This window comes from Rhipicephalus microplus, chromosome 2 (genome assembly GCF_043290135.1).
Source record: "Rhipicephalus microplus isolate Deutch F79 chromosome 2, USDA_Rmic, whole genome shotgun sequence".
In the NCBI taxonomy this organism is placed as follows: Eukaryota; Metazoa; Arthropoda; class Arachnida; order Ixodida; family Ixodidae; genus Rhipicephalus; species Rhipicephalus microplus.
In genome coordinates this window covers 68,622,577-68,640,528 of record NC_134701.1, presented here as the reverse complement: position 1 = coordinate 68,640,528, position 17,952 = coordinate 68,622,577, and the positions used below count along the sequence as shown (strand labels likewise).

Genomic DNA, 17,952 nt, shown 5'->3' with positions numbered 1-17,952 from the left:
CCTTCACAAAGTCCATGGCCCTCACCTGTAGCGCTCGTTAAAAAGGATGGTTTCATTCGCTTCTGCGTGTATTACCGGCGCAAAAAAAATATCACTCGAAAAGACGTGTATCATTTACCCAGGATTGACGATACCCTTGATACTTTACAAGGTGCCGAGTTTTTTTCATTATTACATTTGCGCTCAGGGTACTGGCAGGTCCCTCTTGCAGACTCCGATCTACCAAAAACAGCCTTCGTGATATTCGACGGTCTGTATAAGTTTATTGTGATGCCCTTAGGCCTCTGCAACGTGCCTGCCACTTTCGAGCGCATGGTGGACTCGGTTCTTCGGGGCTCGAAGTGGCAAATATGTCTGTGTTATCTCGATGATATTGCCATCTTTGCGCCAGACCTTGCGACACATCTTGAGCGCCTCAAACACGTCCTCACGTGGCCGAAGAATGTTCAGCTCCAACTCAACCTCCAAAAGTGCCACTTCGCTGCTCGGCAACTTACGATTCTCGGGCACGTCGTATCAAAGGACGGTATACTTCCAGACCCAGCTAAATTACGTGCTGTCGCCGACTTTTCCAAACCAACGACTATGAAGCAGTTACGGAGCTTCGTGGGGTTATGCTCTTACTTTCGCCGGTTCGGGCGCAACTTCGCCTCTATCCTTGCGCCTTTGACCGAAATTCTAGGCAGGGCCACTGATCTTTCGTCATGGTCTTCTGAGTGTGACCAAGCCTTCTGTACCCTTCGACATCTCCTTACTTCACCACCAATACTGCGTCACTACGATCCTATGGCGGCAACTGAGGTCCACTCCGACGCCAGTGGTGTCAGCCTCGGTGCGGGTCTCGCGCAACGCAAGCCTGGATTCGCCGAGTATGTTGTCGTCTACGCTAGAAGAACACTTATCAAGGCTGATTTGAACTACATCGTCACCGAGAAGGAATGCTTGGCGATCGTTTGGGCGCTTGTCAAGTTCCGCCCATACCTTTATGGCCGTACTTTTTTTGATGTAGTAACGGACTACCACACATTATGCTGGTTGTCTTCGCTCAAGGATCCATCGGGTAGTTTTGCGCGTTGGGCTCTTCGATTTCAAGAATATGAAATCCGCGTTGTATATCGTTCCGGCCACAAGCATACCAATGCTGATGCACTACCGCGATCTCCCCTATTCCCGGAAATTGCATCTGTTTCCTCGGACAACACGTTGTCAGCTTTTGACGAGGAAACCATCTCATCTGCACAACGCAATAACCCATGGATCGCTTCGCTTCTTGACGCGTTATCCGAAGCACCGAAACTTCCAACTACTCGAACCGTGCGCCACCAGGCTCCACGTTTTCAGTATTCGGGATGGCATTTTGTACCGGCGCAACTATTCAGCAGATGGTAGGAAATGGCTACTAGTCATTTCCCGAAGGCTGCGCTCTACTATTGGCGCGTCGTTTCATTCCGACCCACAATGTGCTCACGCCGGTGTTTTCAAGACCTACGAGCGTTTAAGAGAAAGGTATTACTGGCGTGGAATTTTTACCTTCGTCCACTATGTTCATTCGCAGTTGCCACGTATGTCAGCGGCGAAAAAACCCGCCACATCCTGCAATAGGTTCATTGCAGCCCCTTTCATGCCCCGACCGCCCATTCGACCATGTAGGAATTGGCCTCTACGTTCCACTACCATTGACAACGACAGGCAACCGATGGGCTATTGTGGCTGTGGATAATCTTACAGGGTACGCTGAAACTGCTGCCGTTCCCACAGCTGCAGCAAAAGACGTCTTAACTTTCATACTCAATCGTTTTGTGCTTCGTCATGGTCCTCCTCGCGAACTCTTTAGTGACCGAGGGCGTGTTTTCCTCTCCGATGTAATCCAAGCACTTCTTCAACAGTGCCATATTGTACACCGGAAGAGTACAGGCTACCACCCACAGACGAACGGTTTGACTGAGCGGTTTAATACTACTCTGGGGGACATGCTCGCGACGCATGTCGCTTCTGATCAAACAAACTGGGACCTTGTTTTTCCATTTGTGACATACGCATATGACACCGCTACGCAAGTCACTACCCAGTTTTCCCCATTTTTTCTCCTGTACGGTCGCCAACCATCGACAGTTTACTACCACACTCACCAGATCCCTCCGAATGCACGCCTGTCTCGGAAGCTGGTCGTTACGCAGAAAAGTGCCGCAAGCTAGCCAAGTGGCTAACTACAGCCGATCAACAGCGCCAGAAGCAGACCCGTGACGACGACCATCGTTCTGCCCCAGCGTTCGTTCCTGGAGCACTTCTAGGGCTGCATGTACCGCCCTGCGCCTCTGGTGTATCACCCAAGCTACTCTCTAGCTATCATGGTCCCTACCACGTGGTCGAGCGTACCTCACCCGTGAACTACGCAATTGAACCCCTCACGCCAACGAGCGACCATCGTCGGCGTGGACGTGATATTGTTCACGTAAACCATCTCAAGCCCTAACTCGACCCGCTTGTCCCAGCGTGTTAAACTGCCAGGGTGGCTTAAACTTTTTCGCCGGGGATAAATATAGTGAATAAAGATGACGTTGATACCATCAGCTCAACTATCATTATACCTATCAACTTTATTATACCTATTGTTTTGGGGAAGCACTACACAATCTAATGTGCAGTTACCCTTTGTATTACAAAGAAGCCATTCATACCATCAGTAATTTGAATTATGGAGACAGTACGAACGAACACTGGTGCAAACTGGTATACTAAGCATTCACGACTTGAAAAACCTGCGGTGGGCTCTTGAGACACATCACTTACCTAAGAATGACACTACTTTTCACTCACTTTACACGACCATCAAAAACATTCGCCATATACATTCCTACTTGTTAGCCACAGAAGCAACAGGATATGGACAAACGATGGTTCGAAAACGCTGCACTACCAGAATATGTAACTCTTTAAGAACAACAAAGCTATAGAATAAATTTTAAAAAATCGCAAATGAGAGAAAACAATCAAGTGCCAAATAATTCAAATACTTCTTTCATAGTTTTCACGGTGTTTCATTGAGTGCATATAGCCCGCCATTTGTGTTGAATAATTTAGGTCTGAACACTCATACGTTTCTTTGTAATATCCCGTGGTCGTGACGTTCATGGAGGCAGCAGACTGTATTTTGAAGATATACTGTTTATTTGGCCAAGCAGGGTGCCCCAAAACAAAATCCCTGAATAAAGCAACACACGGGACCGCCATCAGCGAACAGAGCTTCGGCCGTCGATGAAATGACAAGCAATGACGCACGTCGGCATTTATACATGTGCCGGCGAATCTTTCAATGCTTTAACTAGTGGCCTCGTAAGTTCCAGAAGAATCTGTAATGTTCCCGCTGTGGGCGTAAATGCATTGGATGGTTTTACATTTATCTCGAACACTCTTGAGTAGATCGGCGTAGTTGCGCAAGGTAGCAGTTACACAAGTAATGGAGCGATAACACATTTTTAGAAAGAAGCGTTGCTTTGCTCCCCTCAGAAAAACACACCGTGCTGATGCTTTACCTGAAGGTAAAAGTACAGTAATAATGCAAGCAATAAAAAGCAGTACAGTAGGAACAACTACAAGAACAAAGTGCAGACTTTTGTTTCGTTAACGTGCATAAAACCGCTCGAGGCGTGCGACATGGACTACTTCAGGTCGCAAGCAGCGCCGTTGAGATCTCGCAATGCTGTCGGACGCAAACTCTTAGTTGAGCACGCTGAGGCGTCAAACTTCCTTGTTTGGTCTAAAGTACCGTCACAGAAGCTTTTCCCTCAGCCCATTCCACCATATCAACGTTCGTACTCAAACGATGTCGCCGGGCTGGTATTCCAATGAGCTTGGTCGAATATTGTAACGGTGGCTGTCCGTCATCTTATTAACCCGGATACGCAGGTGGATGAATTGCGAGCTCCTTCAGCACGCTGAAGCTAGAGAGTGACGTGGAGATTTTCTTCATCAGCGATGTTTGGTAGCATGCTGTCATGCGTTGTTGCCGTGCTCCTTCCAGAGAGCAACTTGAATCCATGGCCACAATAGAGTCGTCTTTTGCACTACGGTGTTGTATGGGAAGATCACATACAAAAAGATGACACGCCGCTTTTTGTGTTCGACGTTGACTTACATAGACAGTGTGTTGGTGATAGTCTTATTTAGCCGTTCGGTGAACCGATTGGTCTGTGTGTGGTATGCTGTCGTCCGGCGGTGGCTTGGCTGGCTGTATGCCATGATCGCCTGAGTTAGGACAGCAGTGAATAGCATACCTTTGTAGATTATGAGAAGCCTCAGACCTGCGTGCCGAGGGACGATGTTTCAAACAGAGAATTTGGCCCCCTAGGACGCACTGCCTTTGGGCAAGGCCCTTGTCTAGGCATAGTGGGAAGGTAAAAAGTGGTGATGATGATCTATTGTATCCAAAACTCGAGGTTGAAAGTGGTCCCAGTAGGTCCATGCAAATTTTCTGAAATGGCCAGCCAGGTGGCTGGCATAGTCCAGGTGGCCTCGTCAGCGGTGTCGTATGTCGCGAAAAATCTCTGCAGGTATTGACGCAATAGGTGAAGATGGGAACTCGCGGTGAGTAGTAGCTTTTCTATATTCTTGCGAGCGTACGGGAAAAATCGATGTATCCAGCAGTGGGGTCGTCTAGAGCCTGCAAACCTTCTGGTCCCACGGCTGAAAGAACCACGAGAAGCGATCGTCTTGTGTGCTTTCTGAGTGTTTGTACTTTTGGCGCCTGTTTCATCATGAACCAGGAAAATGTGTTTGGCTACAAGGGGCGAGAACCTCTTCTTTAGGTGAACTCCGTCTCACAGAATAAGCGATGCATGTCTTTTCTTTAATACCCCCGGAACAATGACACTGATACCCTCGAAGTATGCTACAAGGCTCCGAAGTTCCGGGTCAGCTCGTCGCCGCTGGGCAAAGTCGTCGGCATTTTTGGTTTCTAAGAAGCTCTCATCATCCGTGTCATCTTGCGGCGGTAGTTCAACGGGGGCACGAGACAGACCGTCAGCGTTAGAGTGTTTTCTTCTAGATTTGTTAAGTACATACCGTCAGTCCTCTGCAGAACAACGGCTCAGAGCCTTATGTTGCTTGCATCAGTGAGAATTTCTATGTCCGCACGCTCGTCGAAGTGCGCAAGTATCAGCGGTATCTGTAGATATTGTTTAATTCTTTAAATGCTTCCTCCTGCGGGGTTTCTCTCTTGGACTCTCGACGTTCGTCTTTGTAAGGTGAGTAAGTCGTTCGGCCACGCTCGAAAGTTTTTGACGAACCACCAAGAAGTAGACGCACATGCTTCTTGTCGGCGGTTGGTGGGGAGGCGGTGAAGGAAGCTGTTTTACGTGGGTCACGGGTGAACTCCGCACTTGCGGCTGGCTTGGCCCAGGAACAAGAGCTCCTCGATTGACAAACAGCACATAATTAGCTTCAAGGTCTGTCCGGAGTTCTTGATTGCTTTCAGTGCAGCCTTAAGGCGCGGACAGTGTTAATCAAAGTTTGAGGGAAACCCAACATCGTCTAGGTACACTTCATGGTCTGCCACTTCAAGCCAGCCAGTACAGTATACATGGCGCGTTGGAATTTAGCGGGAGCCGAGCAAAGATGAGAAGACATGACCTTGAACTCGGAAGAGGCCATCTAGTGTTATAAAGCCGGTCTTCTCTTGGTCTCTCTCGTCAACCTCGATTTGCCAGTGGCGTGTCTTGTGGTCTAGTGAAGAAAAGTATCAAGCGTTGTGGAGTCGATCAAGGACGTCCTCCATTCGTGAAGGGGATATATGTCCTTCTTTGCAACTTAGTTTGGGTGACTATAGTCGACACAGAAACGTGTGGTTCCGTCCTTTTTAGGAGAGACCGCCAGGTGGCGCCGAGGAGTGCACATGCGTTCACATCGGCTCCATCAATCATCGTGCCTAGCAGTGGTTAAAATCATGTGACTACCAGTAAAACTACAAGAATTGTGCAGGAAGACGTCAGGTACACGCTGACATCACCTTTTGGACAAGCGATTCCGGTTTCCCTTGAGAAGTGAAGACCTTTGGCAAAGCATGCCAACCCGCCACGCTAAGCCTCGCGGCGAAGCGGAACGCGGAGTCCTGGCAGCCAGCTCTCAGCCTACGCGTCGCGCTGCACCTGCCCGAAATCCAACGGACAACGACCCGGAACTAGCCCAGGCACTTATGAACATGGATGACCAAGACATCGAAACCCAAGGGAGCTCTGCGGTGGACGCCAACGAAGATTTCCTTTCACCTGATGAGGTGCTACAAGGAATCTACAAGCGACGCCGAGAACGAGGAAAAAGACTTTGCGGAGGAACGCGACGACGAAGCTAAGAATGGTCAGTGGCAGGTAGCCATGTCATTGCGACAGCGAAAACACATCAGAAAACAAGAACGCGCAGCCAGTGATGACAGCGTTGCTCGAGGCGTAACGAAGAGCAACAACTCCGGTGATAGAACGCTTGCAGAAGAGCGACGCGGAAGAGCATCTGAAATGCGCGTGGCGTCACTGCTCAAAAACGATATGAAGGTCATCATGCGGCCCAGGCCACGGTTAGTTGTGATACAACTGAAAGCATACCAGGTTGCACGAGCGATAGAACATGCGCATGGTGACGCGGAGGCCTGTAACAGCCACAGATTGCTGCTTCGCCTTCGCAACGGATCAAACATAATTATTGCAAGCACTCCGTACGAAGATGTAGCAGTAAAGATCTTGAAGATAAAGACACTGGAGCTCAATGGCACCAACTATCATGTAAACACCTACATATTCACCCCTGCTAGATACTTAAAAGGAGTGGTACATGGATTAGAACGCGATACGCCAGAAGCTGAACTCCTGAGCCATCTCCGAGTGCACACTCAAGGAGTGACAATTGTTCAAGCCCGCATGCTCGGCCAGTCACAAACTGCAGTGATCATGTTCGATGGACCACTACTGCCGCGCTTCGTGTATTATTGCGGTGGCGAAATGCCGTGCGTGCCTTATCAACCCACACGGCAGTACTGTATACTCTGCAAGAGCCAGGGACATAGGACGAATGTTTGTCCACACCAATTACAAAGGCATGCAGCATCTGCCGCCTAAGAGACACACCTGAGGACCACACTTGCAATGTGGAATGTGCCCTGTGCGGCGGACGCCATCCCACGGCGGCATCAGAATGCACCAAAAACTAAAACGCGTCCCTCAAAAGGGATGGTCGCTGCTGTCGAACCAACACAGCACACCACAAACCGCTGGCACACTCAAGAGACACTGGTTCAGCACGGAGCACGAGGACTCTGCACCGCCAGGTGGGGCCCGTTCCAGTTCCCAATCTAGGTCTCGATCTACATCCCTATCCAGGTCCGGCTCTCGAGACTGCTCCAACTCCAGGAATGGTGACCACAAGAAGGCCAAAGCAAAGCAACAACAGCACAAGGGCAAGAAGGCGCAGAAAAAAGAAAGCATAGAACCAGGTGAGCTGGCCAGCAAAATCCTCCCTACACTCACACCAAACACTACAACTCACGCGCTTGGAACGCGAATTGGAGATAATGCGGGTGAGAACTTGTGACCTAGAACGCGAAAATAGGAAACTAAAAAAAGCAACAAACGCAGCACCCTCAACAAAAATCTTTACCCGCCCAGAGTGGCCAGAAATTGCAGACGCAACCGAATGCAGGAGCCAACCAAATATTACGTCGTCGATGCTGAAAGAAACATTAACGGAGTTATACCGACAGTTGTAGAGCAACTAATGATAAAGGTAGATAGAAAGCTCGAAATTCTGGACAAGAAAATCCAGGCACAACACATCGAATTCACGAAAGCCTTGCAAAAGCATGCCACATGCATCAACATCAGAGAAACAGCTGAGAAAATTTACAACAGGCCCGGATTGTCGGTCATGAACCAAGAGCCGCATAATGGCTAAATATCAAACGCAGCGGTCAGAAAAGTGTGAAATATGGCAGTGGAACTGTCGTGGTTTTCGGCGGAAAAGAGGGAAACTGTTGCAGCTGGTGGAGTCGCAACAAAAGCCTGCTGCTGTCATAGCAGTCCAGGAAGCCGGAACACAACCAAAATTACGGGGCTACGAAACTTATAGTACCGGGGACGCAGAATGGTAAGCTGCTACATTAGTCGATAACTCAATTACAGCAATATGTCATAAGTCTATACAAGAGGCTGATATCCCGCATATCACAACAAAAATAACCTACAAAGGGAGGCATGAAAAGAGCGCCTTCGTACTTATTATCTATAGTCCCCCCAGACAAATGAGAGCAACGTTCGACAAGCTCTTTCAAGAGACAGCAAAACTGGCGAGAGGGTATCCATTAATTATACTTGGGGACTTTAATGCCAGGCATGCAAGCTGGGGATATAAGATGCAAGACACCAAAGGCAAGAATATCGCAAGACAAATAGAGAAACTGGAAATGACACTGTTAACTGACCCTGCAATACCAACAAGAATAGGTAACAGCGTATCTATGAACACAAGTCCAGACTTGACTATAGTACAAAACTGTCACAGGTTGGACTGATACAACACCCTTGAAAACCTGGGCAGTGATTATTACATACTAAGCACTACAATCCGCACCGGCCGAATCCGCAAACACATCGGCACAGCTAAAATTACAGACTGGCATGCATATAGAAAATCGCTAAAAGTGCACGTGACTGCCATAGACGAGTTGGACGAGTGGTGCAAAGTAATTCGAAATAAAAAGCAAATGCACACCAAAACCGTCCCCAGAACAGATGACACCCCTGAAGTGCACGTGACTGCCATAGACGAGTTGGACGAGTGGTGCAAAGTAATTCGAAATAAAAAGCAACTGCACACCAAAACCGTCCCCAGAACAGATGACACCCCTGAAGTACACGCTCACCTTCTCCACCTGTGGGAAGCAAGAAGAAACCTCACCAAAAGATGAAAAAGGCAAAAGCGAGATAAGAAACTCAAAGCGAAAATTAAAGAAATTACGCAGCAAGCCGAACAGTACGCTAATCAACTCATGACAGCCAACTGGGAACAGTTTTGCGATTCACTAAATGGAACCCTAGGAACAGCAAAGACCTGAAATATCCTCAGAGCCGTGATTGACCCTCTGAAACCTAAACGCGAAGGACAAAAATCTCTAGAAATATTATAGCACACATATCCAGGCACACGAGATGACCTCCTTCAAGACATCTATATTAAGTGTTTTGGCGCCCGAGCAGTCACAGCCCCTTACCAGGCTAAATACACTGGGCTCCCAAACTCAAAACTGGATGCACCTTTCACGCATGCTGAGGTCCGAGCGGCAATCGTCAGCACGAAACGCAACACAGCGCCTGGGGTGGATCAAATCACCAATGCCATGATTCGCAACATGAATGACGAAGCCATTACAGCATTTCTAAACTTCATTAACAAACACTGGGTGAATGGCACTATACCTCAGCAATGGAAGCATGCTGTAATATTTATGATAGCCAAACCAGGAAAGAAATTGGCAATAGAAAACCTCAGGCAAATCTCTCTTACCTCGTGCTTAGGCAAAGTGTTTGAGAGATTAATGCCAGACTTCAACGGCACCTTGAAGAAAATGACTTGTTGCAAAACATCATGTTTGGTTTCAGCTCGAACCTTTCGACACAAGACATCCTTCTGCTTTTAAGGAGGAAGTACTAACAAATGTTCCAAAAGCAGGAGAAAACATTGTCATGGCCATCGACATAAAAGGTGCTTTTGACAACGTAAGCCATAAGGCCATATTGGATGGGCTTGAAGCGAAAATTTGCGGCCAAAGGACGTACAACTATGTACAGAACTTCCTTACTAAAAGAACCGCTAATATCAGATTAAGAGAAGACGAATCCAATGCCTTCCACCCACCGAGCAAAGGCACACCACAAGGCGCTGTGATCTCGACTACGCTTTACAACTTAGCCCTGATTGGTCTAGCCAAAAAACTGGAAGATATTCCCGACATCCGACACTTCTTCTATGCGGATGACATCACTATATGATGCCATCCTTGGTTGCCCACTATATGGGCAACCAAAGGCAGCTTGGCAGAAAAAGAACAGCGGCTTCAACGGGCAGCTAAAACCATCAGAGTACACTAAAGAAAGGGTACTTCATTATTCAGCAGACAAATCGGAACTCATTCGATTCTCCAAGAGTAAAAACAAAGGACAGACCCGAGCCTCGGCCTTGAGGTCAAGCTAGAAGGCAATATTATTACAGAGAAAATGACCGTTCGAATCTTAGGGATGTGGTTACAGTCCAATCAGCGATTTCTCCACAGACCTAATATGCTTAAACGAACAGCTCAACAAACTGTTCGTATGATAGTTCGAATAACGAACAATCGTGCTGGACTGAAAGAGCAAGACGTGCTTCGTTTGGTGAAGAGCTTAGTCATCAACAGGCTAACATACTTGCTACCCAACCACAACGTGAATAGAGAGAAGAAAAATAAAGGAGACAAAATAATAAGGATGGCGTATAAAGTGGCTCTGCGACTACCACTAAGCACTTCAACTGCGAAGCTATTAGCGCTCGGACTTCACAATACATTTGATGAGTTGGTTGAGGCGCAAGTAACCACCCAGATTAACCACCTGCTACAGACGCCAACGGGCAGAGAACTTCTTCAGAGGATCGGCCTCGGTGAACACGTACAGGCACATGGAAGAGCTAAGGAATTGTCGTGCTCAGTCAGAGCCTGGTACAAGATATGCCCCCTACCGAAGAAAATGGACACAGTTTTATATGCTGAGAGACGTAAAGAAAGAGCAGCTTACATAGATAAACATACAAAATATCTGAATACGGTGAGATTTACTGACGCTGCACCATATCAGGCAAATGCAAAGAACGTGGTGGCCGTGGTCACAGACCGAAAAGGAAACGTCACAAAATGTGCCTTCATAGCCCAAGCCTCTATCACAGAAGCGGAGGAGATAGCGATCGCGCTGGTAATCAAGGAGAACAGGGAGCGAAAAGCCCCAATGACAATAATCACAGATTGGAAGGCTGCATGTAGAAATTAAGATGAAGGTAGAATATGTATGAAGGCCTTCCAAATTCTAACCAAAGCTGAGAAAGACTTCCCGAATGAATGCACCCAAACCATTATCTGGGCGCTAGGGCATGAGGGCGTCGCCGGGAACCAGTTTGCAGATGAGGCGGCTCGAGGCTTCACAAATCACCGAGCTTCCTTGCACACTGCAATAGAGGATCCAATGCCTCTAGACCCAAACTTTGGTACAATTCTTCAGTATTACAGGGACAATAGAAAACTGTATCCAGCAGTACATGAAAAACTCACAGCAATAAAATCGGTGGCATTACGCAGAATCCAAACAAACACATACACGAACTTACACAGGCTGCATGCATCCTACCCCACAGCATACAGAGATATATGTCCGTGGGGCGGGGCCACACCAACTTTGTTTCACATCACGTGGGAGTGTACGCATCACAATGAAGAACATCAAAACATGAACAATACAGAAGAACAATGGGAAGCTCTGCTGTCCAGCTCGGTGATTGTTCATCAGCGCTGGCTGGTCCAACGGGTAGAGATGATGGCTAGGGCCAGCGAAGCCCTGGAATAGGAGCCAGACCATTTGGAATGCTCCACGTTATGCGCAAATAAAGTTATCCTCTCCGTCTTTCTTTGTCACCAACACTACGGGAGGCACCCAGGGACTCTTCGACGGCTTGATTATGTTGTCGCGTAGCGTTTTGTCGACTTTTTAACGGTTTCTAGTACTCTCGTCGAAACTTTTACGGGGGCTGACGAATTCGTCAGGCACTTTCTTCTGCTATGATTCGATGTTTCGCCACTGGGGTAGCTCAAATTTTGTCGATGACGAAAAGCAGTCCTTCAATTGTAGTACAGAGTTTTGAGCTGATCTTGTTTGTGCTTGGAAAGATTCGGTTGATGTGAAAATTAGGTTAGGAACGTCGTTTCGTTGAAGCAGTTTCAGAAGCATGGGAGACGCCAAAAGTGTCGCTGGCAATAATGGTTTTTTTCATGTAAACGAGTGTCGTCAAAATGTGCACATGCCTACATTCGTGGCTAATGTTAGTCACCATTACCTTTTCTTTCCCATGACTCATCATGGTGATACATTTTGCAATGCAATTTTTACGGCTAAGGAACAGGTGCTCATTGTCCTCAATGACGCCTTCGGTATTTGCAAGTTTTTCTTCAGTACTCGATAATGCGACGAAAAAACAGGGTAGATAGAAACAGCGCTGACATCCAACTATTCCTTGTGACTTCCTTCAGTTTCTGCGGGTGGTTTGGTGCTGACGGAAACAATGACGCTTAGGTAAGGCGGAATGATGACTTGGTCTTCCAGTACACTCAATGCGAGAATATTTGGCGCAGTGGGGGTCGGCAGCGTTTCTTGTGAGGTTTGTGTTATTGAATCTGACCTCTGGTCGATCACAACGCAGTGTTGACATAAGAGGTCCATCCCAAGTATCACATTTTTGGAGCGATGTTGAAGTATTACAAAACTCGCAGGATAAATCTGGTTATTGACAGTGACTCTTGCAGTGCAGACTCCAGTCAGCGTTACTAGATGATCTATCTCCAGCGGTTCTAATTTCGAGGCCTTGCCAAGCAGTATCGACTTTTATCTACTTCACCACTAAAGGCCCAATGACGACGGAATATATTCGGCTTCAGTTTTGGCGAGAGCAGTGACGTGGTGGCCGTCGAAAACTAAGTCGAGGTTGCTGGTTCGTCGTGCATTGCGGTTGGGTCGGGGCATCGGATCATGGCTGCGTCGCTTCATTGCGCTGCATGCATGTTGTGTCGTGAGGTCTTCTTGGGGCTTTGGTGCGAGTGCTTTCACCCACAACATGGCGGGTGCTTTCCGCTTCGTAGCGGCGTCATCGGCGGTGACGGAAGAGGACCGCTGGTGGGTAATTGTACAGCAAGCGCACCTGCATCGGTTGCTGCCTTAGTTTTCCGAATATGCGCTCGGGGAACGGCCGCGAGTAGGGCTGGTGTCCTGGCGATATTGCGGTGACGTATAGTGGCCAGGCGATGCTGATTGGCAATGTCGTCAGGGTGACCACTGCTCATCTGCGAGGCAGTCGGTGATATCTTGAGGTCATTCGCCTCGATGTTTATGCAGTGTGTTCAGATCGACACCGCATAGCACCATTTACCGGTACTGGCAGCGGCGGTAGGCGTGGTCAGCTTTTTTGCAATGTAGCATAGTGGGTTAAGGTCGGGAGAGCGCCAGACAACGGTCTTCTTCAGTGTGTATCGCTGGATGGCTGGCGGTTGGTGAAGGCAGCAGTGTTGTCTGGGAACAATACTGCGGCGTCTTGGAATGAGCGTGGAGGAAGGCCTGATGGGCGGCTGCTGCAGCATTGTTCATGTCTTGGACCTGCAGCTCTGTAAACTCAGAAACATCCAGCGTTTGCTTGATATCCTGGCTTACGACGTCCACGGTGAAGTCTACTTCAGGCGGCGCTGAATTTACCTATTTTTGCAGCTCCTCTTGCACAATTGTTCTATTTGTCTTACGCAGGGCAGTAGTTCCTAGCGCTTAGATGTCGGCGTAGCTTGTGGCCGATAAACTGCGGTTGTATTATGTCCGCATATATTGAGCCTCTTTTCAAGTGTAAATGCTTTCGAAGTTAATCGGCGATAGTCTGCGGTGGGCTCCTGATCAATCCGGCGAAGAGTACTTGCTTGACACCTGTCATAAGGAAACTCACTTTCTTCTCTTTGGTCATGCGGGGGTCAGCGTGACTGAGCATCAGCGTCATCACGTTTTTGATGAAAACAGGCACACGTGTTTTCAAGACAGTAGCGGCAGGTTTCTTGCAGATGGCGCTTGTGGAGGCGCTCATGTCGTCCAGAAGAGATCCGAGGTTCTTAACATTGATTCCCGGTTCACGAACCATGTCCTTGCGGCGTCTACTATGCAAAATAATAGGCGGGGCAGCTTTGCTTCGGGGTCCCAGGTAATCAAAGCGGCGACTCGATCTTACGTCTTGAACCAGCTTTCTGCGTCTTCAAACGATGATCTCCAAGAAGTAGGAGGCTCTTTCGGCTGCTGGAGATGAATCAGTGCTGGCTGCCTAATGTCGCTCATTGTCTGTATGGTAGATGCCACCATTTGTCGTTGCTCGGTGTTTTCGGGAAGCAGCCTGTACTCTAGCTCTAGTCTTTTCTGCCTGCAGCTGGCTCGCTGCTCAGCGTTGGCGCCAACGTCCCTTTGACGGTGAGGGCTTGGCTCATGGCTGGCTGAGGGAGTTCAGTAATGGGCCGGGAAGCACATCTACCAGATGTCACGTGGTTGTGACATACACGGGCGCCGCAGACTCTATGTTGAAGATGGAACTGTTTATAACTAAATAGTACGACCATGCCTTGAATACGTATGCATAGTCTGGAATCCACATACTAAAAACGACATTGTCAATCTCAAAATAATCCAAAGATGAGCCATTCACTTCATTTACAACAGATACCGCCGTCATAACTCTACGAAGAACTAATAAAAATCAATAAAATCCTTACTTTGGAATTTTGACGCAAAACGAATAGGCAAAATTTCTTTTCCAATTATCACACGGGAATATCAGACTCAAAACATCGGCCTTGCTGACTTCGTTATTATAGCATCCCACCAAGAATTACCATTCTGCAAAGTTCACGCCTATCACAGCTCGCACTAACAATTTTAATTATTCCTTTTTTCCTCGCACTATAACCGACTGAAATAACCTTCCGCACGAAATTCTTTCAACCGATAATGTGCTGAAATCTATTGATCAAATGTTTCACTTGTAAATTTTGTATAACTATTTCAAAATGTTTTTCAAAATAATTTGTATTGTCCTGTTTATTGTTTTTTACCTCGCTAAAGATTGTATAATTGATCTAACGGCTCTGTAACACCCACCCTCCTGCTTGGACCCACTTGTGGCCTGCAGTATAATAAATAAATAAATAAATACAATTTAGGTACTTATTGTGATGAAACCGGGGAAGTTTCGATACATAAAATAATTTGATGGCCCAATGTAATCCTCTAAAATTGCAATCGCGCAAGTGAAACCGTGGCACCGATGAGCGCCAGAAGCAGATGACCAGAATTGCGTTATTTGAAACAGTAAGCACTAAAGATTGATAAATAAACATAATATTTAGTGGAGTTAGGGGGTTATGTAAAATAGGAAAATTGAAATTCTTCATGTGATGGAGCCAGGGAAGCTTTGATACATAGAATATTTTGGTGGGCATTGTAATTCCGCTGAATTCAACGGCGAAAGTAATACCGTGGCATGAATTAGCGCTAGAAGCGGACGACCGGAATGGCGTCACTGTTGAAAACTGTAATTACAAAAATGTAATTTTTTCGCACTCGTTAACTTGTGAGCATCATCTGTGCTATCATTGCAAGTGCAGCCCGCGTAACCACATGACGACGTCGGTTGATGGTTGATATAACGACGCTCACTCGTTGTGGACAACTCCGAAGAAAATGGCGGTTGCGCTTTTCAGTGTTCGAGTGGTGCTGATAAACTCGAGTAAATTTCCCCATTTCGCAAATATTAGTTGAGGCTGGTTTCTTGAAATCTCAACGTTGTACTCGATTCTTCGCAAGAAAGATTTTCGTTTAACCATTTCACATAACAACCTAGCTTATGTTGAAGTAACTTTTCAATTTCTGTCCTTAATATTGTGTTGAGCTATCCCACGGTATCGGCGGATACAGAAGTAGTCATTGAGACGACATCAAACTAATACCGCATTCCTCAAATTTGGGGGATCAGGGGCACAATTTTTAACACCCGATAATCAAACATTCGAAAAGGTTCCAACTATTTTCGAATAGAAAGGCGTACAACATATACACACGCATATATATGCGCAGATGTGTTACACGCTGTATTCGACGGACTCACTAGTGGTCGATTCCGACGCCGTACTCCGTTTTACTGTTGTTGCTGGCGGCATCCAAGAATTGCATGAAGAATTTTGAGTAGGGTGGAATCAGCGTGTTGCCTCCCGGGACGAAGAGTGAGTTGAACATGATCACGTCGCACACACCGTCAGTAGGGTAGGAAAGAGTCCTCACGAACACGCTGGCGCGCACGGTACAAAGCAGCACGCCATCTAGCACCAGTTTTCCTGTGAAGAATCCGCAAGCGCGAGAAATGCCATTAATCACGGAGAATTTGACAGTCAATTTATTTATTTATTCAATACTGTGGGCCTTTTCAGGCCTATACAGGAGAGGGCGTGCAGAGCAAACAACGCTTCATATCGCAAAGTTGAAAAGGAAAGAAAAATAACGATATAACAGTATAAAGCAATAAATTAACAATGCACATGTGTTTCACCGAAAAATGCTACCCAGCATGACAACATCAACGGTAACACTGACACGCAGATGCAGGCGGCCGAGCACATGCAGCAATGTGGGAGCACATGCGCGATACACTGCTTTAACTTCAACCTTTATTTCGACGAAGACAGCACAGGATCTATTGCAATGCCTCCAAATGACTTTCCAACAGCAATGAAAATGACTCAGGTGATTGCGCACTGACAACGTCGTTCGGCAAGTCATTCCACACCTCTATAGCTGCGGGAAAACAAGAATACCTCAACGTGTTACAACGTCACAGGAATAGGCACATGCATTTGTCATTGTTAGTTCTACTGGAGTGACGGTGCGGAACTTTAAGGTAATCATCCTTATTTAAGTTTACCAGGTTGTTTGAAAGAAGAAAAGGAAATTTCAGGGTGGCTAATTGTCGTCGGTTAGCAAGAGCTGCGACACGTGCTTGCAAACGCAGCGCGGAAACACTCTCCTGCCTGGCATACTTTAAAAAAATAAACCTAAGAGCCTGGTTTTGAATTTTTTCCTATGCATCAATCGTGTTCTTTTGGTTCGGGTTGCAAACTATAGCTCCATATTTCAGGATGGGTCTAATGAGCGTCTTGTACGCGGTTAGTTTAACTTGAGGGGAAATTCCGGTTAGTTTACGCCTTAAAAAACCTAGTTCTTTAAAAGCACATGCAGAAATTTGAATAATGTGGACAGCCCACTTTAACGATGATGTTATTGTGGCCCCCGGGTACTTTACGGTATTTACGTGCTTGATGTCTGCCCCAGAGAAGCTGTACTGAAAGTGAAGTGGTGTCTTTCTATGGGAAATTGTAATACACATGGTTTTGTCTGTATTAATTTGCATACCATGTTTTTCACACCATTGCCCTATATTTTCTAAAGATTTGTCAAGTTTCACCTGGTCTTCTGTAGTGCTAGTGGGAGAGTATATGACGCAGTCATCTGCAAAAAGCCTCATTGTAATACCTGTTTCCATAGCAGTGTAGATGTCATTGATGTATATGAGAAAGAGTGTTGGTCCTAGAACGGACCCTTGGGGGACACCAGAGAACACGTCGGCACGGTCGGACTCGCTATTATTAAAGGAAACATACTGGGTGCGGTTGGAAAGATAAGCGGCAATTTAATGAACTATTCTTGAGTCAACCCCAAATGATTCAAGTTTTTGTATGAGCAACGAGTGCAGAACGCGGTCGAATGCCTTAGAAAAACCAATAAATATTGCATCTATTTGCAGTCTAGAATCGATAGCTAAAGCAAAGTCATTAGTAATCTCTAAAAGTTGTGTAGTGGTCGAAAGCTTCCTTCTAAAACCATGTTGGTTCGGATATAGCAGATTATTTTCCTCTAGATAGTTCATAAGTGCTCTGTTTATTATATGCTCCATTAGCTTGCAGCATGTGCTTGTCAGTGATATTGGCCTGTATGTGTTTATCAGTTGTTTGTTCCCACTTTTATGGACAGGAATTACTTTTGCATACAACCAATCATCAGGAAGTACAGCTTTTTCTAATGATAACTAACATATCTTTTGCAAAAAAGG

The 17,952-nt window shown here is 46.7% G+C and overlaps 1 protein-coding gene across 2 annotated transcripts in view; it reads right to left on the bottom strand.

Annotated features, from left to right (window-relative positions):
* Positions 1-17,952, bottom strand: part of LOC119169862 (uncharacterized) — a 225,998-nt gene that overhangs the window by 104,455 nt on the left and 103,591 nt on the right. For both annotated transcript variants that reach the window (XM_075886556.1, XM_075886555.1), the window contains exon 5: positions 15,958-16,183. In XM_075886556.1, coding sequence (XP_075742671.1) covers positions 15,958-16,183 — 226 coding nt within the window. The remainder of the gene's footprint in view (positions 1-15,957; positions 16,184-17,952) is intronic.